The sequence below is a fragment of the Colletes latitarsis genome, chromosome 13 (genome assembly GCF_051014445.1).
Source record: "Colletes latitarsis isolate SP2378_abdomen chromosome 13, iyColLati1, whole genome shotgun sequence".
NCBI lineage: Eukaryota > Metazoa > Arthropoda > Insecta > Hymenoptera > Colletidae > Colletes > Colletes latitarsis.
In genome coordinates, this window is record NC_135146.1 from 14,674,510 (window position 1) to 14,698,970 (window position 24,461).

Genomic DNA, 24,461 nt, shown 5'->3' on the forward strand with positions numbered 1-24,461 from the left:
TGCGCCACGATTCCCATTAAGTCTCAAAATTCTCGCATCCTTCGTTCGTTCGTCTTTTGACTGTGTCTCATCTTCGCACGACGCCCATTTTCTTTCCATTTCGTCCCTCGTTCGAGATAATTTTCGAATGCACGGCTCTCTTGTAATCACTTGAAAGCGTTTTTGATCAGAAAATCGCGCCACGCGATACACGCCCTGCGTGAATATTATTCGTAACGAGAAACACGAAAATTTCAATGTTATTATTATTATATTGTCGCAAAGTGCATAGATCTCCGGTTGGAAGATTACACTTTGGGGCGAATGCATTCGAGACACTGTGGAGAAATCATTATTTCAACGGCGCGCCGATGAGAATAAAGGCGAAGACAATGGCGCTGGGCGAAAGATTTAAATCGGACAGCCACGTTGAATATTGAAGTAGACGTACCTCGAATTTCGCGTTATTCTGGAAACGAGGTAAACCATCGTAGACATTACATTTCACTCACCGGCGTATATTATTATTTCAAGAAAAGAACTTGCTCCTCGCGGTGTTTTCATTTTATCTATTATTAAAATGAAGCATCCCTTGGATACGAGTGCTTTAAAAACGACCGGAATCCTTAATGAGACAGTCTCGCAGCTACGAGGCGTTCCGGTTTCGTGCATTTTTTAGTATATTAAAAATACTCTTGTGAAATTATGATCACATGGATATTAAGACACGGTACACGTAAAAGTGTGATAATAAAAACATCGCTTAATTACTTCTTCTCAGACGTAATAATATCGAATATTTTTCAAGTTTTCAAATTAAAGACTGCAGCTTTGATGCGTAATTGAGTTATCGAGACAGTCTGTATACACGGCGGAAGAAAATTGCGGTACATTCGGTTGAACGAGATAGAAGAGTAACCACTTCGTGCAGGGACACGGAACATTTGCAATTTTTAACGTCGGATGTTCCCTCTGGACTTTCCTGCTGCATTTACGTTGCTAGCCATTTCGTTCGCGAATCTCGAAGTTAAATCAAGTAGCATAATTTAACTATAGTTGCAGTCTCGAATAGATGAGTCTCAATATTTCAAGGATCCAAAGGAAAGAGGAGCATCTCTGCTCGGTTCTAATAACAAATTTTCGGATTCCGGGTAGTTCGTAGTTCTCAGTGGACTAGTTTCTGATAATCTGAGGGTAAAAAAGTACGCGTCGCGTTCGGGAACAATATTTTTCTGGCCGGTCATAGGGCCCGCGTCCATATTTACCCATTCTCGTCTTATGCAAATGAGAGGATGGGCGCTGAAACTCCGGGGCTGATTACATTTCGCTCCGGAGCGCTGAAATTGCCACGGCGGACGTTGGTAATGAAGCGACAGGCGAAATTGAACGTGGTCCTATTTGGAAGAAATCGATGGACCGTTCGGTCAAAGCTGCAGGATAAGCGACAGGGGAGGGAAAAAATAAAAAAAAAAATAAAAGCGGAAATCTTCCTTTGCGTCGTTGAAATTAATGCAAAGCGAAAGAACCGGTCTCGTAAGTCGGCAATAATTTAAAAGCTTTCTTCCGATGGCTCGCATGGTCGAACAGGAAATGGAAAGGGGGTCAGCGAACGATAGAAAAAGGGGGAGGAAAGAAGCGTCCTTTTCTTTTTCTTTCACTCTTTTCACGCAAGCTTTTGGCTCGAACTGTTCCTTCCGTGCTACTCCAGATTCGATCGGTTTCGACCTAACCGAGGACCTTTAATTGCCTCTTCAGAAACGGATCCTTTCTTCTTTCCGACGAAATCGACACGCCAGTGTCTGCATTTCTCGGACAGCTCGGCTAACGGAATTGAACCTTTTCGTGGTTTATCGTCGATATAACGGAGACGTTTCCATTCTTGAAGCTGTCTGCAATCTTCTCACAGCGCTACAGACTCTGGATATTCGTTACAATTTACCGAAAACTGAGACAAATATTACGATCAACGTGAACGCAACAATTAACCTCTCGAGGTACGATTTAATTTTATTTAAATTTGTTCGTTCAAAGGGTAGAGCAATTTTCTAAATGAACTTAGTTCCGTGTCACGCACCAAAGTTCACTGATGAGCCTAAGTTGTTTAGTCTGATTCGATTCTTCTCGACGTTGAAAGCAAGATGCTCCTTAGGTTCTATGTCGAAAAGCTTCGTTAATCCAAGGAAGAAGAAACGAGTTTTAATTTTCGCGGAGGGAATTTGAATGCTGCTTTGCGTTTGTCGTGCGAATGATGGATAAAAGAAAAAACGCAAGATCGAGGGAAAGAAACGAGAATACCTACGGGGATGAAAGAGAGATCATGAGGAAGGGAAGACGAGAGAAGTAGACAGAAAGACAACGACAGGAAAGTTTCAAGCGTGGCACGAAAGGCTTTGGAGAAACTGGCTGGAAAATCCTTTCGGGTTTCGAGACTTTTATAGGCTAGGGAAACCTGGGAGCTGGCGACAATGATAATGACAGTTAGAAAGGTATAAAAGGTCACTGGACGGGAATGAAACTGAACTTATCAGCTTCCTCTATTTTTCCGATATTCAGAGATGTTTCACATTTTTCTGGAGTTTTTCTCACTTTACGGGATCAAGAACCAACTTTTCGAATATTTTTGCGATTTGTCTATATTCTCCACCAAAATACGCGTAGTTTGCTTTTTTAAACATTAAAATCGTCCAATCCGTTCAGAAGTTATGACGTTTTAAAGATTCGCATGAAATTTCAGGCAAACATTTTTAGCTGGAAATTATATTTTCGGTGAGGAATTTTTTTCTCGAAAGTGCGTAGGAATTCGGGGGTATGTCTAATGACCAAAAATGATTTTAATTGATCCCAGCAACTAAAAATAATTTTTTCAGAACGATTTGAAATTTTTTAATTTTATCGAAAAATTTCACACCTTCTTGAATTTTTTTCTCGAAACTGGGAAGGAATTCGGGGGTATGTCTATTCACCAAAAATTATTGTAATCGACCCTTGCAACTGAAAATAATTTTTTTAGAACGATTTGAAATTTTTCTTAAAATTTGTCTTTGATTCAATAATAATATAAATAATCCGACCTAATTGCTCTTCTTAAATTCTCTAAGCAGTTAAATTGTTTTCGTTGAAAGCTGTTGCATCGACACGATTCTCCAAGGAAAAGCGGCCTAAAGAGGAAATGCGGAAAGCTCATAGCAGTCGAGGAGTAGAGACGTACAAAAGAAGATTAGGGATATGGGTAGAAGGTTAGATGTTCCAGCCTTTACGACGTCTAACATGGAGGATTTAGTCGACCCATGTTACGAAAATCCTTTTCCCGATAAGACTATTTCGGCAGATTTTCGCGAAAATTGAAGACATCGATGTAGTATGAAAAGCCTAAACAATATAGAAATATCGTTTGACGCTGGATCGCTGGAATTTTTCTAATAAATTTTAACAATTTCAACGCACGGAACAAGTGTGTATCTCTTCGCGACTTGCGAAGCACTGCTAGATAGAAATGTCGCGTGACTGGAACCAACGAATGACAAATGTGTTGGCTGTGTCAATTGAAAGTTGTATCGGTCTTATTGGAAACCCCTATATGTCGGTGCATTTTGGCAAAATGAGATTCCACGCTACGTCGGAAGGATTGTAGCGAGACGAGCGATTTTAAATTCGGTTACAGGCTTCGTTACCCTCATTTCGCACCCCTTCACAGGTTGCCTGTTGGCGTCCTATCCATGGAAACAGCTTCGAAAGTCCCATAGTAGGAGTTTCCCAACTCGTTTTCACGTACCGTTTGTGCCAGACGCTCGCGATATCTATAAATTTACCTCTTATTTTTGTCTACCCTGGCCCCCACGACAAAATTCGCAACTCGTCTTAAGCAGCACACAAATTCGATCCCCGTAAAATATTAATTAAAAATATCGTCGTCTAGAGAAAAACGTAAGGCTCCGTATTCGCCATGTTAATTTCCGAAGTTTATTAAAGCGATAATTGTTGCTCGTCACCGGTTCCATTACATTAATTAAATGAAAATGTCCGTAGCAAACGGGGTCCGCCTAAACTGTTGCAATTTATTTTCTGCTCGCGTAATTAATTGCTCGGGAGAAAAGTTGTACCGAAGGCGGATTCTTTGCGAGAGCAGTCGATTATTAAAAGCGCCTTTGCGAAACGGGCGTCGACTAAACTCGTTGAAAAAAAACTTCAACGTCCGCGGTAGACCTCGCTTTGTCGCGTCCCTCCTCGCGTTCTCGCTTTGTGCGTTGTCATGTCAAATTTTCCCAACCGCCTTGAAAGCACTTCGTGTCGCGTGCACGTGACGCGGACGCGTTTAGAAAACCGTGCAGTCGCGAAGCGTTTCAGGTTCGTTTGATTCGCGTTAGAGGAGCCTCTAATGTCGCCGATATTTCAGACCCGTTCTTACAAGTTGCGCCTCCTTTTATTTCGTTTCCTCTCGACGACGACTTCCAGCCTTTAGCCTCTGCGCAGACGTGTTTTCAAACGCTCCGACACTCGGTATTATGCACGACACGAACTTCTCCACCAGCCGTGTCCAAAGAACGCGAGCATCCTCTGAGCAGACGGTGCAAACGCGTTTTTGAAGCTCCCGAGTTTCCATGGATCTTGGATGGAAATTGTGCAACAATCAGTGATGAACTCTAAACATCTTCAAACGATAGAAATTCTTTGATATTTGTTCAAGTTTTGGATAATCTGGCGTTATCCAAGATCGAACCGTGAGAGATGTATTTACCATTTTGTTGTATAATCGGAATATCACGTTGCGTCGTCGTGACACGGTTAATCGGCATCGTTTCGAGGCACTCCAATCGCGTTTCGTAATATCAATCCGTCGCTTCAAATATTGGTCCGCTTAATAGATGGACAACAGGATCGCGAATATCGATCGTCATCGTTAACTGTACGAGTGGATTACTCAACGACCATCGATCTACTTTCTTCCATTCGTTTTTGTATTTGCAGTTCGTTGCGCGGCGAACGAGCTCGACTTCCATATTCAATTTGCAAATATCGATTGATTACGTGCAACTGTAACCGTTGTGCGAACGCGTTCGATCCTCGAGCTGTACAGAATGGCTCGAAAATCTCGATTTTCGTTCGCTCCATCTTTTAGGAAACTTACGAATCCCCTGAGAAAAAGTAACTCGTCGATGTTCCCTTGCTTCCAACGTTCCAAGAAATCCGAATCGACGATTAATGTTCCAGTCCAACGCTGTAAATTTCTGGTTTTAAACAATTACTCGAGTTTATAATCCGTGTAATCTCGTTATACGGACCACCCTGTATAGAAAAAGGCGGAAGAGTAATTTCCTGGTGTCGCACGCAGCTTCCTCTGGCAATTCGTGGCTCGATCAATCGCACGGGCTCCTGATTGGCACTCGGAAGCTCAAATAACGGCCCTCTTTAACCCTGGAATGGCACACTGGGGTTTTCTTTTTTCCTCGACATTTTGAATGCACAGAAAATTCTGTGAAAATTCAGCGAAACGCGCTCGAGAATGTACAATTTAAACATAGAAAATTCGAACGTCAGAAAAAGTCACTCCTTCGCAAGGAGTAAAATAAAGTTAGAAATTTCTGTACGTTTCGACTATCGACGAATTATCATGTCAGTTAAAGAATGCGATACTTTTGCAATCGTGGCTTGCGTTTCACCGAGAACGGTTTCCATTTCAGCGTGTCAAATTATACTCAGTCAGTAATGGACGCCGTAGTAAATTCCAATAAGACATTCACAAATGGCAGCACGCTCCTAGCGCAATTAAAATTTATAAGATAACACGATAAATCGCCATTCTGCGTGGCGGATATTACAAATGCATGTCGGCGATTTATCACGAATGGCTGCACCGGGAACAATTTACGAAGTGTGCGTACGCGCGCCGGTTCATTTTCGATTCTCATCCTCGAGGATGGGGTTCCGCGACTATGCTCCATCGAGTCCATTGAAAGTTTTGTAAAATATTCGCGAATGTCGAACTAAGCGAGCCCGAACGCTTATCGTGAAAAAGCAGTCGATCCACCTCGATATTCCATGTCATTAATTTGCTAAGTAACAACGCACTGTGCTACGCCATATTTATTTCGACGCTTTATCGACCTCTGCTCGATCGAACTTGGACGTTTTCACAGTAATTTAATAAACCTTATTTCATTCAAAAGTACATATAGATAACGAATATTGTTATTAAAACTATAACGAAATACTGTCACGTTACGTTATATTTGTTACTCGTTATTCCTTCGAACGTTGTGTCGAGACACTTATTAAAATCCTACGCCTGGGCTGATCTTCGTTTAACGCGCGGATGTATTTCCACGTGTTTGAACGAGCATAAATACGAAAATAACTGCTCGTCCTCAATTTTTCAAAATTTCTCCACCCACTAGACTAGCCGTTTAGCGCGACAGTTAACAAACAGGCTTATTTTTAACAGTTTCCGCGTCAATCATCCATTGGTAAACGTTTGTTTTTTAACGAGAAAGTATCCAAGATTCGTGTCTTTTTCATTTCATTCGCTTGGATGAAAATATCACGCTGATTGCAACGTATTCCGTGCATAAATTTTATACTCGCGATCGGTTAATATCGGAGGACAATGAATAAACATAAAATTAAGCACACTCGTTTGCATTATAAAACGAAATGCTTAAATGTGTCACACGCTTAGGGGAGGCAATTATTTAACAGTAGAGCATTATTTCGATTTAAAATGAATCTCTTTACGAATGGATTTATACAGTTTAATAAAATTTACCCAACTCTGATCGATCGAACATGCTCGCGGCCCATCACTATCCGTACTATTCCTCTTTGAAAGCTGCAATATCGTTGACATCGTCGAAATGTTGTCGCGGGGAATTCTCGTAATGGATTTCGGTAAAAAGAAAGAAAGGGAATCGACGCGGAACATTGGATCATTTGGGAAGCAATCGAAATTTCGTGAATGTCGAGCTGGACCAAAGAGAAGGAAAAGGAAAAAAAAGACAGTGTAATAAAACGAAGTGAAAGCAAAGACAGAAAGGAAAGAGATATTTGGGAGAACGCGAGGAAAGAAGGTATTGCTATGCTTGCAGAAGAAACCCAAGAAATTCGCGCTAACGACAACGCAATTCCACCAAGCAATTTTACAAAAGTAGTTCTTTCTAACAACAGTAGTTTTACGTTCACGTTCGTTCAACGTTAACAAGTTATTATTCTAAGTTGGCACATTCGCGGAAAGCTTTTCGTTTGCTATCAGCTGAAACTTTGCAATTTCCTCATGCGAGTTTTCAAGTTGGGTCGATGGAAAATGGAATCATAAACACTGAAACTATGAAAATATAAATATAAGCGAATGGATATTAAGCAATAAATAAATTAAAGCTATTTATCAACAAAATGCATAAAACGATTTCCATTAACAGCGTTCAATAGTTAAAACAAATAAATTAAAAATAGCGAACCTGTGTTTTTGTTGTGAACTGTACGCCCCAGTTACTGTGATTAATATTCAGAGTGAAGGAGGATGCAATCAATTTCCAAAGCCTTTAATCCTTTGATTCATTAATATTTACTTGCAGTTATTTTTCAAAAATAGTTGTATAGTAACTGTTCAACGAGGCTCCGGATTTTTATCATGATAAATGTTATCGACAACGATAACAGTGGAATAACAAAAATACAAATGTTTATATTTGTCGACGCATTGGCGAGATATTAAACTGTTTTTAATTTCGCAAAAACATTTTTTCTGATAAATGCATGGTAAAAAATATACGTAAACTAGTTCTTTATGAAGAATATTCGTCGCTAAATTCTGTCGAATACTGAATTTTCCTTAGTTTGTTTATATTTATCGTTCATAGAAGGATTTCCGTAGGATAATATACGCATAATAGATAACAACGAGCGAGCGTTGAAGCTTATTTTACTGCTGTAGATTAGACAATAGAGCAAGATCATTACAACATTGGTATTTTTTGTAAATTTCTCCTATCCTGTTTATTAATTATACGTCATTTTCTTGCGTCTTTAACTTTGTGAACAAGAATCAGAAAGTTACTGTAGAAGTTGATTGACGGAAAGGTAAAATAATTTAAATACAGGGTAGCAGATATCGGGAATCGCTTAAAATAGTGGCTAATAAACAGTGTTAGTGAAATGATGCTCGCGTCTGCGTACAAGAAAACCACCTGCGTCAGCGTTAGGAATGCGGATGATGAATTATCGCGTTTTAATAATCTGCAAGAAACGATCGCTGAATCGGCTGTCGGGGCAAACACGTGAGAAAAATGATAAATTACAAATGAAATTTAGCAACCCCCAAAATTCTATTCTTTTTTTAAACTGTACAAGCTTGTCGTGGACTTTAAAAAAAGCTTTCAGTTATTTTTATCATCTGCTATAATTTGTTCCTCTAGAATGAAAATACTCCTTATATGCAGATAGCTATTGATATTTACTTTGTGCAAGATATCACGAAGCGCATCATGGAAATAAATTGACTCAGGGAAAGCTCCCCGGAAAGTGTACCTAAGAACTTTTTTTTTTATGCAATCATTTGCAGTTTGTAATATCATACATCAAACGTATGCTTATATCCAAGTTCCAAACTTGGTTAATTTATTTGCCCGACTGTATTTCTTGCAAAACTTTATCAAAATATTTTAGCGGAATATGAACCAACCGAGAATTTTTAGTAAAGGTTTCCACGGAAAATGCCTTTTCCAAAATACAAATAACGATACCTTGTTACGTAAGCAAAATCATACAAAATATAAGCATTTTTCATTATAGAACTAAACAAATTTTCCACCGAAAGCTGGGGATACCTCGTCAGTTCGATTTATTTATTAAATATACCAGTGTTGTTTTAATGCAGATCTCTTTAGTCGCTATCTGGAAACAAGTTCTACTCCAGGATAGATGGAGAATTTTTATTTCCATTGATACAGAGAGTCCTTATCGAGATCGAATCGGTAAAAGTTACGAACTGAGGCTGGAATTCGAATGTAAATTCAGATAGAAAATGGATAGGATGCATCAATTTGGATATGAAAGAATAACTCGTTCGAAAGAAACTTGGGCATTCGGGAACAAAAGTCGTTAGCGGAATGAGCGCGAAAAGCAAGTTTCGATCCGATTCGTTGCGCGTATCTATTTCTTTTTCCTCCGTTTTTTTTCTATTTTTCTCTGTTCTTCTACCCTGATACTCATTTTCTGCAATCGGAAACAGATGAAATTAACTCTCGACCATTTGGACGCGCGCAAACTATTCCATTCGGAATCGCGAACCTTTAGTCTTTTTAAAAATAAACTTTACTGTGAAATCAACGACTCTGGTAAACAAAGAATTTACAATTTCGATAACGGGAAAATTCATTTAGAAAGGTTGAATAAAATTGAGATTTGTTTGATCTCATCTTTCGGGAGTGTAAATACTAGCCGTTTCCGACGTCTGCGTTTAATAATGAAGCGAATTCTTTCTCTCGACGAGATGCTCCACGGTCGTTGCGTGAAAACGTTCGTTGTCGCGCGACTCCATTGTTGTCCACGCAGTCCGACCTATGAGCTTGAGCGGATTTTCACGGACAATGCAACCGCGTATTGGCCTTCCTTTATCTGAAGCTGCATTGAAACCGAATTGTCGAAACACCGCACTTTTTTCGCAGCGACTTCCTTTGTCTTCCGCTTCATTGTTTGCTTCGAAAAACAGCCGCCTAGAAAATTAGTCGAACGCGCCGCCATAGTTGTTTCGCTACTCTGTTCCACTTTCATCAAACGCGACTCCATTCACGATCTACGAATCAAAGCTTTTCAACCTTTTTTCGAATACCGTCCGAATGCTTTGAAAATTTTATCTCTCTTCGACACGATAGTCGATCAAGTTCTGAGAAAGTACGTACAAGCTTCACTTTCCTAAACTCTTGATCTAGTTACGTAGAAAGATAATAAAGGAATTGTTCTCGATATGTAACAGTTTGAATTGTAACTGCTGTCGAGGAGACCCCTGCAATTTTTCTTGGCAGATTTCAAAGGAAAGTCTATGTGAATCAAAACAGTTCTTAACATCCTGGTGCTTTGCAAATGGCATCCTATTCACTATTATCAAGCACATATCGTGCTCTTCGAGTTCACGCGTCAACGAGGAATGATATTCAGGCGTCTGGTGAGCGGGGGAAATTCATTCGGGATTATTAAATTCTTTTCTGCGTTACGTTTCAACGGAGATGAATGTAATCTTGCCGCTTTTCTCCGTTCCTCCGTTTCCCATTTGCCATCTTTCCTCCCTGCAGCAGGTAATAAATACTTCCGGACAAATTGCTCCGGCCATTTGACATCTTCTGTCGCTTCGGTGCAACGACCTAATAACAATCGAGTCTCGGGAATGCGAAGCATGTAAATCGTCCGCCTTTCGCGTGGTATCGACGCACGGTTGTGACATTTCGACGATCCAGGTCAGTGATTCTCAACGTGGACCGTACGCTGGGGCTCCAATTCGTTTTAAAACAATTTAGAATATAAAAATTTCTCGACAGGGAGAATAAAGGAATGAAAGCGCGTGTGTAATGGAACAAGCGTAACGATTTTTGTGTCCGCGCGATACAGGAAGGAGCAGACACGAAGGGAATTCGTACTAAAATGGAATATCACGGCAAACGCGTGAATAGACGCATGATATCTGTGTGGAGGAGCGCGATGGCAGAGGACTGGAGGAAGATCAAATACGGACAGGTGGAATAGGGGCTAGAATCGGCTAGAAAGTGGGAACAGACGTGGAATCGAAACGAAGATAGAATAGGCTGGTTGGAGGAAGAGCGAATAGGAAACAAAGAGGCAATGGGTGGTAGAAGGCTGAGCGCAAATTACTTGAGGTTTCCGGCAACTGGCGCTAATTGAATTCCCCGATGAATCGAACTCTGCATAGCGCAGCCAAGCGGAATATTGGCTCTTTTCAACGGCGCTTCAAATGGACGCCGAAGCGACCATTGGACCATCCGATCCCGCTTTACCCGGCCAACCCTTCGGTATTCCAGCCTTACAAACGACGAGACGCGGTCTCGGTCAGACACGTTAGCTAAACACGATCGTTGCTATGCGTGCCTATTGCGTTTGCATGCGCATTAAATTTCCGACTAATTTACATTTTACAAGAACTTCTGTTCCTTCGCTGTAAAGTTACCAGAAGCGTTCAAAATAATTTCTTTTCTCATGCATATAACTAAAACTTTGCACAATCGCCCTTTGAATAGCTATTATCTAGCAACAGGCAATACCATCCCTGTTCCTATCGACGATCAACGGCCGAGGTTGTAATAATCGAGGGTCCAGCGTAGTCCAGATAACAGAGTTCAAGCAGAAGATCGCTGAATGGAGACGAGAATTTCAGTTTCGATAGATGCAATCCCAAAAGACGTAACGACCGTCTTAAATTTGTCTCCCCCTGGCGCGACGCATAATTTCGAGGGCCATACGGATTATGCGGATTCGCATCGTGGGAATTGCGATCACGAAGCCAAACAGAGGGTCGAATATCGCGAATGGTTCGCGCGGTCGCGTCTGCGGCACAGCAGATAAAGGGCTGGTGGTGGATAATTACCTCCCTTTGGCTGCTACCGGACGTAATAATCCTTGTTGGGGTTAGGAACAAGAGGAGGGGGTCGACGACCATGTTGACCCGTGTCCGTGGACCGTACAAGGTTCGTTCTTCCTCCATTGCCAGGTTATTTCGCGCTTGTTCTCTTTTGATCACTTCGGTAACGATATACATGTCTAAAATTTCTTTCTACGAACTCATGGTGCTTATTCTACAATGATAAGATAAGATAAATTCGTCGCTCTCGCCTTTCTACAATTTAAAAACCGGATATCTGAGATATATCTTCGCGTTTGTAATAAAGACTGCATATTAATATAGCAAAATATTGAAATTTGATTTGATCGTAGAACCCATAGCCCTACAATCCCAATACGACTTAAGTTTTACCCAGCATATTATTAGGGAATATGTCTGTATCTGCTCGAGATCTCGCTTGTCATCGAACAAAGAATACGGAAACGGCCCAGGGCCGGGTCAAAATGGCCCCCCGCGTCCGGCGTACGAGGGTTAAATGAATGTGACCCCGGCGAAAGGATCGCTTTGATGTCAAGCCGTGGATGCAAGTAATTTATTTTCCGCGAATGCGGGTGGTAGAAGCGCGGCGGCAACAACTAGTGGTATGTTCTTTGATTACGTGCGTTGGACATGTTAATTTGCGTCCAGCCAGTTTTGTCCGTAGTGAAATTTGCGCCGTACAAAGCTGGCCCCCACGGTTTCCACGCGCATACATATTTTGAACACTTCTTCGCTGGTTGACTCCACGACGCTAACGAGGCGTGGCTTAGGCTTTGCTCGACGCTGGAAGCATTTCTGCTGCACCATACTGTGTGACATGCAGTGGGGAAGTTTGCTCGTTACACTTAACGGGACACCTCTGATCTGGACGCGGAATCTTTGGTGCTTTTTTAACGCTAAACCTACCCGACGCTTCATGTATTCCTACCATGACCGGTCGAATGATCCTTCTTTTCTCTTTTACGAAGCAACGTACTCCTAATGTTTCCATTATACGTATAAAATATTTTAAAATTCATCCGTATCTCTTTTAAAGTCTACACTTGAAAAATATTCGATAATTTTACTCTAAACGAACATATTTGATATTTTAACATCATACATAAAGTTTACAAACTACGTCGAGACGTTTGAAACAACTATTTACGAAAAAATACTGACTAGCAATTAGACAAACATCCTGTATACTAATTTAAATTCATTTTCAATTAAATAAACAATTTATAATCAAATTGTATCGCACACTAATCGTATAATCAATAGGAATTGCTGGAACTTCTTTAGGTATGTAGCATCAAAGTAAATGCCAAAATAAATATAGAAGACAGCATAAATTATAAAAGTAATTATATTCACTGGATAGGAGATGAAATGCCCTTTAAAATGAGCGCTCGTACGAGTCGATAGCGTAACTAGTTCCGGAGATACAAGGATTCGAAGCGTTTGTTTACATTTCATGATGCGCTCGCGCGAGTTCATTCATCCCGCGCGCGTAGCTAGTAAGCAGTGCGTAGTAAATTCTTGGAAATACTACGCCGAAACTAGGTCACGACAGTCACGTACGCGGGGTAGGTCAGCTCCACGCACGTGCGACAAGGAGGTCCGACGCGTTAGACGGAGACAGCGATAGTCGAATTAAGAAAAATACCACTTTACATAAATTACGATATCTCGAAAACGGGAAGTCGGATCGACAAAAACCAAAAGCCATTTTAAAGAGGAAGCTTTGCCGCTGCCGACGGTGGCTCAATAATTAATAAAACACTAGTAGTTTCGGAATTGCACGCGTCTAAAGTTTTAGTATTTTTAATACGCGGTAGTAGTCTGCCGTAACACGGGACGCGCCATAAGAGAGCTTTTAAAAAATTACCCCTTTACATAAATTACGATATCTCGAAAACGGAAAGTCGAATCGACAAAAATCAAAAACCATTTTAAAAAGGAAGCTTTGCCGCTTCTTATACCGGTTCAATAATGGATAAAGCACTAATAGTTTCGGAACTGCACGCGTGTAAAGTTTTAATAGATTTTTCTAAGATAAAGAGTGGAATTTTAAGGGAAACTTAAGATTCTCTCTTTTCATATTTGCTACATGTATATTGCCTGTTTACACCGGAAGCTAACCAGAATTTGATACCAAAGTTTGTCCAGTTTTTTACAAAATAGCAATAAATATTCAAGAATTCATTGTTCGTACACTATAAGGAAAGTCGTGAAGTTAAATATATCGCTAAAATAACATTGTACGTTAGAGATTCTAAACGAAATTTAAAAAACGACCATTTATCCTGTAGGTCGTTTAGGTTTGGCGTTAAAAAGAAAATCGTGCGATACTTTGCGTTGACTTTGGTTCGCGTTTTTGGTGATTTGAACTATCATGCGTCGATTCTAACGGCAATTACTACCGAGTCGATGCGACTTGTATATCGAACAAAAGAGTTACGGGTATCTAATGAGAGAAACGCAGAAAACGGAAGAAGAAATAATGGGCAGGAGAACGGGAGGAAGCGGAAATGGATACGGTGACGGAGACGCGAACCAACGGCGACGAAGCCGATGAAAGGGAGTAGAAGAAAAGAAAGATTGGGAATGGATGGGGGGGAAACGTTTCAAGCGATCAAATGTGATCGAACAGACGCGAATGCCGCGTATTATTGAGCGAGCGACGCATTATCCAGTAATACGGCTGACTGCATCCGGCATTATCGGAAACTCGTTGCTCTACCTCGACGAAGCCGTATTTAACAGGATCCTGAATGAATCTCTTGGGCAGAAGCCACATTCAGGAGCGAAATGACAGTATGCAAACCGGATGACCGATGGAAATTTGACGAGCACGCAACGATCGGTTCAATGTACGAGCGACTCGAATAATTTCGTGGTTGATTCTGCGATGCTTTGAATAAAACGGATTCGTTGGATAATACAAATGTGTACAATCCGTAAAACGAGAACAAATTTTACATCAAGTACGTCTCACGTAAAGCTACGTCTTTAAAACAGAGACAGTTTAAAACAACGAAGAGACGGTAATTACGGAAGAAAAAGGAAAGATTGGAATAAAAGCAGCAACCCGTTAAAAAATTTCAATGTTTCGCGGCGTTGTCGTCGGAGTTGCTCAAGAAAATGGCCGGCGAATGCATTCGTGCCTGAATGCATCGCGAGTTTCTTAAAATATTAAAGCCGTCGTAATTAAACTCGGTATGGTAGGTTGATTTTGGATTACGAACGGATTCAAGAACGGTCGCGGGGGCGGCTCTTAGATAGAGTGCGAGGGAGGGTCGACTGAAAGAGCCAATGCCAGAGAAACACATAATGCTCCGGAGAAAGAGTGGAAAAGAGATTCGCGCGAAAGGCAAACACCAACGCTGATGACTAAAGTAACGGAATTAAGAAGACGGGGATGACGGCGTGGCCGGATATAGCAGAGAAACGCGAATAAAGGGGGGAAGGAAAAGCAAGACCAAACAAGAAAAAAATATTTCTCTTTCCGGTGGAAAACCGTTTCACGGTTTCCTCGAGATACGGCGACTTTCTCGGAACGGGGAAAAAAGAAACAACCAACAGGAAGAGTGGGAACACGATTCTATGGAAGCTTTCTTGTTTCCCCTGCAGGGGGAAGGGAAACGCCTCCCCCTTCCTTTCAGTTTCGTCCCTACAAACTTGTTTTAACATCTGATATCAGAATTAACCCAAACACATGTTATTTTTAATATGATATCGTCGAGGGAGAACGATTAAACCTAGAAAATAATTACGTAAACATAGATCGTTCAAGATTCATTCAGTACACTGAGACAAAGATAATTGTTGAAAGACACTCACCGGTGCATGTGGCCGAAAGACAAATTACCAGCAGCGCGGTAAGCTTCTTGAGAAATCTGAAAGCAGAACGAACATTATTGATTGAGTTTTGCCAATGACAGGGTACGAATAGAACACAGAGAGAGAGAGGGACTACGAATTATGATCCGATTCCAAGTTTAATTAACTAGTTGCTTTGAAACGCTGTTTGCGGTTTCTATCGGCGACTCTGCGAAACTAAATTATGGAAAATAAATATTTCAGGTATTTCAGAGCTCGAAGACAAATACCTACGCATGCCCTGTGTCCTCTCATGGTTTCCCATAAAATTTAATTGATCCGAACGATGATCAATTCTTGAAATTTTTAACCTTCGATGGAGGACCAGAGCATAGTAATCTGCGGGGTTATCTTTTTCTAATACTTTCCAGGCCTTTATCGCCATGATGGATGGCCTGCGGTCGCTTTGATTCCGGCATACGATAATACTAGGCATTGCGAAATGGAAACCACGGCACGCAGCATAACCGCATTGAACGGCGTTCACTGTCAAAATGCATGTTGAGGTCAGTGAATTCCAATGGCATCAGTGCTTGTATAGCATGCACCGCAGTACGTCTCCCCGATATATTGAACGTGTATGCTCATATCTCGTACCTAATGAAATTGGTAAGTAGATTCCAGACGAAATTGGCAAGTAGATTCCAAATAAATTTTTACGATAAATAAAAATTAATTTCGGACCGAATAGAACATAAATCGTGTGCACGAGCGTTTAAAATATTATACCGCGGGCTACGTGCAAAATAATAGTAGACAAATTTAACCGCGTTATCTGGAAACACGACCAAATATGTACGCGAAGTTTTAGTATTATCGATGCATAATTATAAACAATACTTTGCATTGAACGAGCTCTGGGAATAGCCCCAATAAATTGGAAAGTGCATAGAGCATAAATTCGACAATTGTTTATTTGGAATCGAAGCCACGAAACGCGAAAATTCGACGATGCTTTATTGTCCCGATGATCAAGTTTCTTGTTTAGCAGTAATTAATTAAAACCCGTAAAACGACCATGTTATTATCAGTAGGAAAACAATAGTAGACGTGTAGGGTGCCATCGAGGCGACAAACGACGTTTGTCATTAAGTCGCATGCGAACGTAATAGGCACATAACAGCTATCGAAACACCCAACGTTCGAATTTATCAGAGTAGAGCCGATAAATAGACGCACGTTCATTAGTTGCCACTCTATATGGTTGCTACATTTACGCCACCATACAAAGGAGAATCGAGAATAGATTTAACGTTTACAGTGTCGCGATAAACTGCACTAGGGTGGACTGTCCCTCATTATCATGCTAGTAGATACCGTGCCTCATTTCCTGCCTTGCGCCAATAATTTGATGATACGGATTAACGTTGCCCCATCCCCTCGATTCGTTTCGTATTCCAAACGGGGTCTCACATACAGAGTGTTCGGCCAACCCTGGGAAAAATTTTAATGGGGGATTCTAGAGGCCAAAATAAGACGAAAATCAAGAATACCAATTTGTTAATAAAGGCTTTGTTAAACAGTTATTAACGTGTAAAGTTCCGAACGTATTGAATTTTTTTCTCGAAAATGCGCAAGATTTCGGGGGTATGTCTATTCACCAAAAATGCTTGCAATTGACCCCTGCAACCAAAAATAATTTTTTCAGAACGATTTGAAAATTTTTTTTTTCGCTGAAAAATTTAGGCACCTACTCCCTGTCGATTTTTCTTAAAAATTCGTTTTTCATTTTTAATAATTTTGTTTGACGCCCTATAGAAAAATTGTTTCATACTTTTTTATAGGTACTCATAAGCTCTACTTCCTCCCAAAATTTCATTGAAATATATTCACTATTGCAGGAGTTATGGTCATTTGAAAATTCGAACGCTTTTATGAAGTTTTTCTCATTTTACTGACTGAAAAATCATCTTTTCGAATATTTTTGGAATTTCTACATATTCTCCACCAAATTACGCGTAGTTTGCTTTTTTAAACATTAAAATCGTCCAATCCGTTCAGAAGTTATGACGTTTTAAAGATTCGCATGAAAATTCGAGCAGACATTTCTGGCCAGAAATTAGATTTTCGGTAAGGAATTTTTTTCTCGAAACTGAGTAGGATTTCGAGGGTATGTCTGTTGACCAAAAATGCTTGCAATTGACTCCTGCAACTAAAAATAATTTTTCCAAGACGATTCGAAAGTCTTTTTTTTCACCCAAAACTTTCAGCACTTACATAATATTGCATAATTACTTAATATTGCAAATTAAAGGATATAATATCTTTCCTTTAACTTGAAAAATAGATTTTTGTATAGGGTCTAATCTAGTTCTAAATTTAGAACAATATTAAGTAATCGTGATATTGCAAATTAAATGGTGGCTTGATATTTCGGCCAGCTTGCTCGTAATTTCAACAACTAGTGCGATAAGGACGTATTTCTAAAGTTTCAGAGTTTGTCTCGAGAGCACCATGCGTAGTCAACGTCTGAGCAATCCTGCGTTAGCCTAGCAACAGTAACAGTTAATAATTTATGCAATCAACGCTGAGGTGTCCGTATAGCGCGGTAGTTACTTATGGTGAAACGTGCTCAGTGTCGCCAGACACCCTCTCGGAGCGCTGTCTCGGAATTAATTCTGCTTAAACACGATGGTGTAATTAACAGGTGCCGTGTTATAGGTCCTCCTGTTGTTTACAATTTCATTCATTTTGCTACAGAGAACAAGAGGCGATCGTACCACGCGTTTTAAAACTTTAACTTCGAAACTCTGTTCACAATTTAATCGTTTTTCCTCTGATAACGTAAAATTAAAAATAATTCGCGTCAACAATTATTTTCACACGCAAAGGTGTCAAGAGACACCTTTAAGGTTGAAATAGGTATGCATAAAACCAGGGTAGAAATAGCGTTAAGCAATTACTCGAGCTATATTGAGACATTCGTCCTACGATCGAGGTACTCTACAGCCAGAACGCGCAATTACTATACGCCTCTCGTTGCTAGCATGCAAACGTGTAAGTTTCTCGCTTCTCGTGTACAGCAACACTAATGCAATCGCGGGGGCGATGTAATTAACACGTGACAATTTATGCGCCCTCTTCAATCGGAGCACACGTTTGCATTTAAACGTTTAGTCGACCCCTAATTGACGACGCAAGATTTCTATCACTGACGTGCGTGCGTGTTTTTCATACCTTCGTCTCGGTTTACATGCACAGACTGGGCCACGTTATTCTATCGTTCCTGCATACACCATTTCTCTCAAACGTTTACAATTTTAATTTTATATTTCACAAACAGATCTCTATACGAACTCATATTTTCATTAATTTAATTAATCAAAGCTTTCCAGAGGGTAGTTTTTTAAAAATTTAAATTTTCCATAAATGCATAAATATCCGCATTCTATTCACAAAATACATAATTACGTTCACTTTGAAGACAACTTGGAACGTCATTGAAAATAACTCGTTTGAGTTGATAAAATGAATCGTCTCTTATATTATATCGAATCAATAATGTTTCGCGAGCAACATCAAACGAATCCCGATAGTTAAACATTGGCAATCGGTTGGAATAGGTAATTGATATGGTTCGGCACTGTTCTCGCTTGTCTGATGAATGATTTAGGTCTGGGCAGAAGTTCGACTGACGTGACACAAATGCAATTCGCGTTGTCCGGGTAACTGCAACGTTAATAGTTGATGCAATTAACTCGGGCCTTATTAAACATGTCTACCTAGCAGGGAAGTTAGTTTAGTCATACCGCGATGGAACACCGCCATTACACGAAGTCCAAGTGACATCGATTACTAAATATGCTCTCTTGTGTGCTGGTGCTAATGTAACCATTAAGTTCAGCGTCAACTAATTAACGCTTGGTCATTTACAGTTTTCACCCTACGAAAGTGATCCCCAATCAACGAAACGTCACAATTTGTATCGTTATTGCTTCCAATTTTTACCTAATTATTACTATCGTACTACGGATGTTTATGTACTGAAGTTTCCGATACTCGAGACAAGATAAATCAGAACATACAGCTTCGTTAAAGAAAAGTAATCTGACTTTAAAATCTCCCCAATCACCTGCACAAATGATGACAAGTAATTATCGTAAGAATATTGTTTTTGTAAGTTTAATAACACACGAGGAACTGTTCCAGTTCGAGGAAACACCCTGTATATAAAGTAAGTTGCGCCCGCGAATAACTTCTCCTTTCAGGTTGGTTCTATCATGCAGTAACTTCCTGTTTCCGGGAGATAGGTACGAAAAGCTAATGTTGCTTAAGGAACATCGGTGTGGGTGGTTTTCCAGAACGCCCAAGTTTCAGGAACACCCTGTATACGCACACAGGCAGAAACGTTAGTATAATCGCGAGCATAGTCGTCGCGATTCACGTCGCGGAGTTTCGCGGACGAGTATAAACCGAAGCGGAACGAGTTGCTTCAGCTGCCACTCTGAATGTTGATTCTTTTCAGAGTCTGAACGACACCGGAAAAGAGCCTGGCATAATTTAGTCTCGATTATGTGCTCTGCCTTGTTTGCAGACGCGAGGTTAGGTACACGCTGTAATTTCCGTGGCTGCGCAAGCCGAAAGGTGCTTTTCAGCATTAAAATCGTAGCTCGAGGGCCGACGAAAAGAAAAGAAGTAACTCAACTGCCTTTTTACCGAATAGAAGTCATTTTCTTTTATTATTACAGCAAAATTCCGATTATCCGAATTACTAAGGACTAGAGCAATGCCGGAAAATCAAATATGTCGGATAATTGGACCATACCTACATATAAAGTGGTAAAAACGAGGAATTGGAGAATTTTTTTTCACATTACGGGATTCAGGAACAACTATTCCAATATTCTTGGAATTTTTGAATAGTCTTCATCAATATACGCGTCGTTTGCCTTTTGTAAAGTGATAAAAATTTAAAATTAAATTAAAATAAAATAAGAAAAAGAGACCAGTATTGCAAAGACTGGCTACACCGTCTATCTTTAAAAATTGCAAGTACATATGTATTTGCAAGTTCTCGTCTAATGGTCCTGACACTTTGGCCAGGATTTCCTGATTCCGGAGTCCAGAGTAGTTACAAATAAGCTTATTTGTCGTGGAAAAGAAATGGGAAAAAAGTAAATGGCGGACGGAGCGAAGAACGATGCAAATACACGAGCCAGCGACAGTTAATAATCGGATTAGTATATTTTCGCGTTGGTAATCCAACTACTCTGTTAGTCCCGACGATAATTCGGTTCTCGTTGAACCGTGGCTGGGTTGCATTAATCAGCGTCCGAGCAAAGAGCGATTCGTGGCCCCGGTTGAAGGAAGGATCGACTTTATCAACGATTTTATCAGGATAATCGAATAGAGTCGGCCAACCGAACTCCCCACCAGGATGCATCGTCCTGACGAAGAGGCCATCGAACGACGAACCTGACGAAGTGACTATTTCCTGTACGGAACCATCGTAAATCACAATCGACAGACCCACCAATTCGGTGCACCGTAAAAATCGCTCCTTTCACGGTGGCTTCGAGCATTGTTTGCGCTCGCGCGACTGGAAACAGTGATAGATAGCAGCTTTCGACGCTAAACCTTCACCGACTAATTAACAGTTCGTCAGCGAAGTTGGAAATGTGCGAAAAATTATATTGGAAACGAACGGAGAGAAGCTCCGTCAGAAATTACAAACTTGATAATTAGTTAATCAAAAATCTGATCCAGTGCAATAAAGAGCCGACTGTGGCTCGATGTAATTACCATAATCGGTTTGTTTCAAGCTCGCGACATCTGTCGCGTGTAATAAGAGGAAACAGACGAGCACACCGGGTATTACTAGCATAATTGTCTTGAGTTTCCATTAAGAGCACCAGTTCGCTTTTAAGATTCCCAGCAGTCGTGTCTTTTTACCACACGCTTCAGAAAGTCATTAAAGTAGTATTAAAAGTGGACTTAACTCCTTCCTCGCAGGGAGCCGAGTTTATTATGCTGCTCCGAGAATCTCAGTGTTATACTGGATGGACGAAATAACTTGACCAGCGACATCTTATTCTTTTAAAGGACATATTAAAAATCGATTTCTAGATCAGAATATCCCCGCGGACGAAATGATACGATAAACGACAAATGGTTAGGCGTCCCAGTTCCGATAAAACATATTCCTCTCTACCATAACATCTGGCGTACGAAATGTGTTTATAAATCATGTCGAATCTGTGCTTTGGAACTAAAAAAAAAAAAAGAGGGGGTGACCCATCAAGCGTGCACGCGATATACGGTACACGTGTCATGCAATAAAATTTGAACGCGGGCCATCCGTTTTTACAGCGTCGCATTTTCCAGAAAATGGCCGTTCCAAAGCCGGAAGGATGCGCTTGCTCAAAAATACAATATGATTTATTTCCACGCAGTGTCGATCGTAATTCTATCCCAACCACGTCGCTTCTAACGGGTAACAACCTATCGAACTCGATGTTCACAGAATCTCGTACGTACGCGATCCTGGGACTTTGTTGAATCGCGGCAAAGGCAACTCCTTCGAGACTATTTCGACTCAGTTTTCCTGCCACGCGACCAAATTTACCAATGCTTTTCCGCGCAGAAACTGGCGAAAAAAAGGAAAGGAGATGCTACTGATTCTTATCGTACGAAACAGCTAATCTACTTTACGACTACCCGGTATAAATGAAAGCTATGCTCTCTAAAGTAACAATACAATTCCATTACGACCTTTTTTCCTATCCATTTGTTTATGGAGGTGTCTTTAAAAATCGTGGAAAAGTGATTTAGAAAATAATTTCAAGTTAGAATGTTAAAAGACGATTTTTGACACATTTTGTAGAAATAGTGTTAATTATTCTGTGGTTTAGTTCGCGTCTGGTTTAGGTTCGAATTTTGTGGCCGCGAAGAATGATACGAGTGGCTGGCCAACCACCGTCGCCTGTTAATTAGGGAAGTTTCATTTCGGCCAGCTTAATTGAGCGCCTCACATGCTCCACGGTTGCTGTTTAGAATAGTCTCCTCCTCCTTTCGGAAAACTATACTTCCCCCAATAGAGAGCCTAAATACCTTTATTATTCCTTCAGTTTCACGATTATTATATACAAATTCGCGGTGTACCCTTTTGTCACGATAGCATCGATTTATAAAGGCAGAATACTGTGAACTATCTGTTCTTTTGAATGCTTTAAACTAGAATTAGATCGTTTAATTGTTCTGTTATCTAATCCTAAATAAAAGTGTCCCATTCGTAGCGGTGTTCTTTTAGATAAAATCGTAGATCGCGAAGCTTAGTGCGAACTTGGAAGTTCTTTAGACCCGATCCTCGGAGTTGGCTCGACTTTTTTCGATAAATCGCTGTAGGCTTTAATCAGATCGGAGGCTTTGGTCGCGACGAATCTGGACGCCAGGACGTATCGTCGCTAACGAGAGACGGATAATTGTATTTTGATCGAATAGCTTCAAAGGGTTCGTCGGCGATCAAACGCCGTAATCGGGTCCAGTGTGCTCGCCGTTTCAAATGTGCATTCGCGATATCTGATATAGGCATTCGTCCGTGGAATACAGGTACGCGTGCACATGCCGGAAATTCTCTGCAGATTAAATTCGTGCGTGCAAAATCGACGAGTGGCAGGGGGTGGCGGGGGAGGAGGGTGAATTCCAAGCCCTCGGGTGTGCGAACAGAGAACGTCGCGATCGAAGAGGATCGGACAAAGCGTCGAATATCACCGGTTCTGCGAGCATTAGGCAGTGGAACCTGATTGCCTCCACCAGACAGAATGGGCCTTGTGTTTTCGGCCCATTCTCCAGTCGAGTTGCACGAGAATCTGCCCTTAAATTTCGGGGAAAAAGTCCAGTACGATAGAACTCTGAATTCTTTACGAAAAAAATAAAAAAAGAATTCACTCTAACTTGACCACTTTTAATATTTCATTTACAGCTAGAAACCTCTATGCTCCCTATTTATATTCACGTCCAAATCGTGAACCTAGTTTCTGTAGAAATTCTAGGAACGACTGTTTCGTCGCCAACTATTTTTTTTCCTTTTAATTTCCGGTCACGTGATCTCGAGATTCCACTCATAGAAGAACATCCCATTTCCCTCAAGGATCCCTGGTGTCGTCGATCGACGCTATTGCCGCGAGGTTACGTTCTTTATCTCTCTCGACAACAACATCGTCGACGAACCGAAGAACGACAGCCACGATGACGACGACCATAACGGGGATCACATGTCGAGGTCTTGAGAAACAACGATATCGATCTGGTATCGCGCATGGAACTCCCCAACGTCTCAAATCATCCTGGTCCAGCAAACATTCGCCATTGTTGCGTCCCAAACACCCAATTTATATGTTAAAACTTCAATAATTACATTTGTTTACTAAAGTTCTATTCGATCCTTGCCCTATTTATTAACAAACGATTTGAAAATGTCAATGTTTTCATAAACTACATTCGAACTACGTTTTAACCCTTAAATGGACCCTCAATCTCAACTGAATTATTTTACTTAAATTGATAAATGGAAATCAATCTTTCCATTAAAGCATTTGAAGGAACTTAAATTTTCAAATAATCACATTGACATATATTGTACAATATTAATAAAATTTTGTAGCGATAATGCAACAGAAGAGGTTTATTGTTTCTCATAAAATTCCAATTGCTTCACTATAAAACGAATATTAATTGTCCCTGTTGCCGATGGTTTATTGTATTAGAAACGAAGCAACCGTTGCTTTTACATTGAGTACGATTTTATTGGCTGGTCGTGGTACGCGTGTGAAATATTGAATCCTACACGGAATAGCCATCTTCCTCTGTGCGTTTTTCTCGTTTTTCTTCTCGCTTGTATTCCTCGGCCACTCCATTCGCCCTAACCAGCCCTCCATGCTCTCTTTCTCTAACTCTTTTGTTAGCGAGGAAGGAAAGTTGGGACAGGGTTAGCCGCTTTAACAATGCGCCAAACTACCCGAGACTCATTGTGCGTTATTGCAAAACTTTTCCGTGCAACAACCTTCGACCGTACTTCCAC

The 24,461-nt window shown here is 40.7% G+C and overlaps 1 protein-coding gene across 3 annotated transcripts in view; it reads right to left on the minus strand.

Annotated features, from left to right (window-relative positions):
* The window catches only part of Cad87a (cadherin 87A), a 69,603-nt gene that overhangs the window by 14,868 nt on the left and 30,274 nt on the right, over nt 1–24,461 (minus strand). For all 3 annotated transcript variants that reach the window (XM_076780580.1, XM_076780579.1, XM_076780581.1), the window contains one exon: nt 15,404–15,459. In XM_076780580.1, the coding sequence (XP_076636695.1) occupies nt 15,404–15,459 (56 nt within the window). The remainder of the gene's footprint in view (nt 1–15,403; nt 15,460–24,461) is intronic.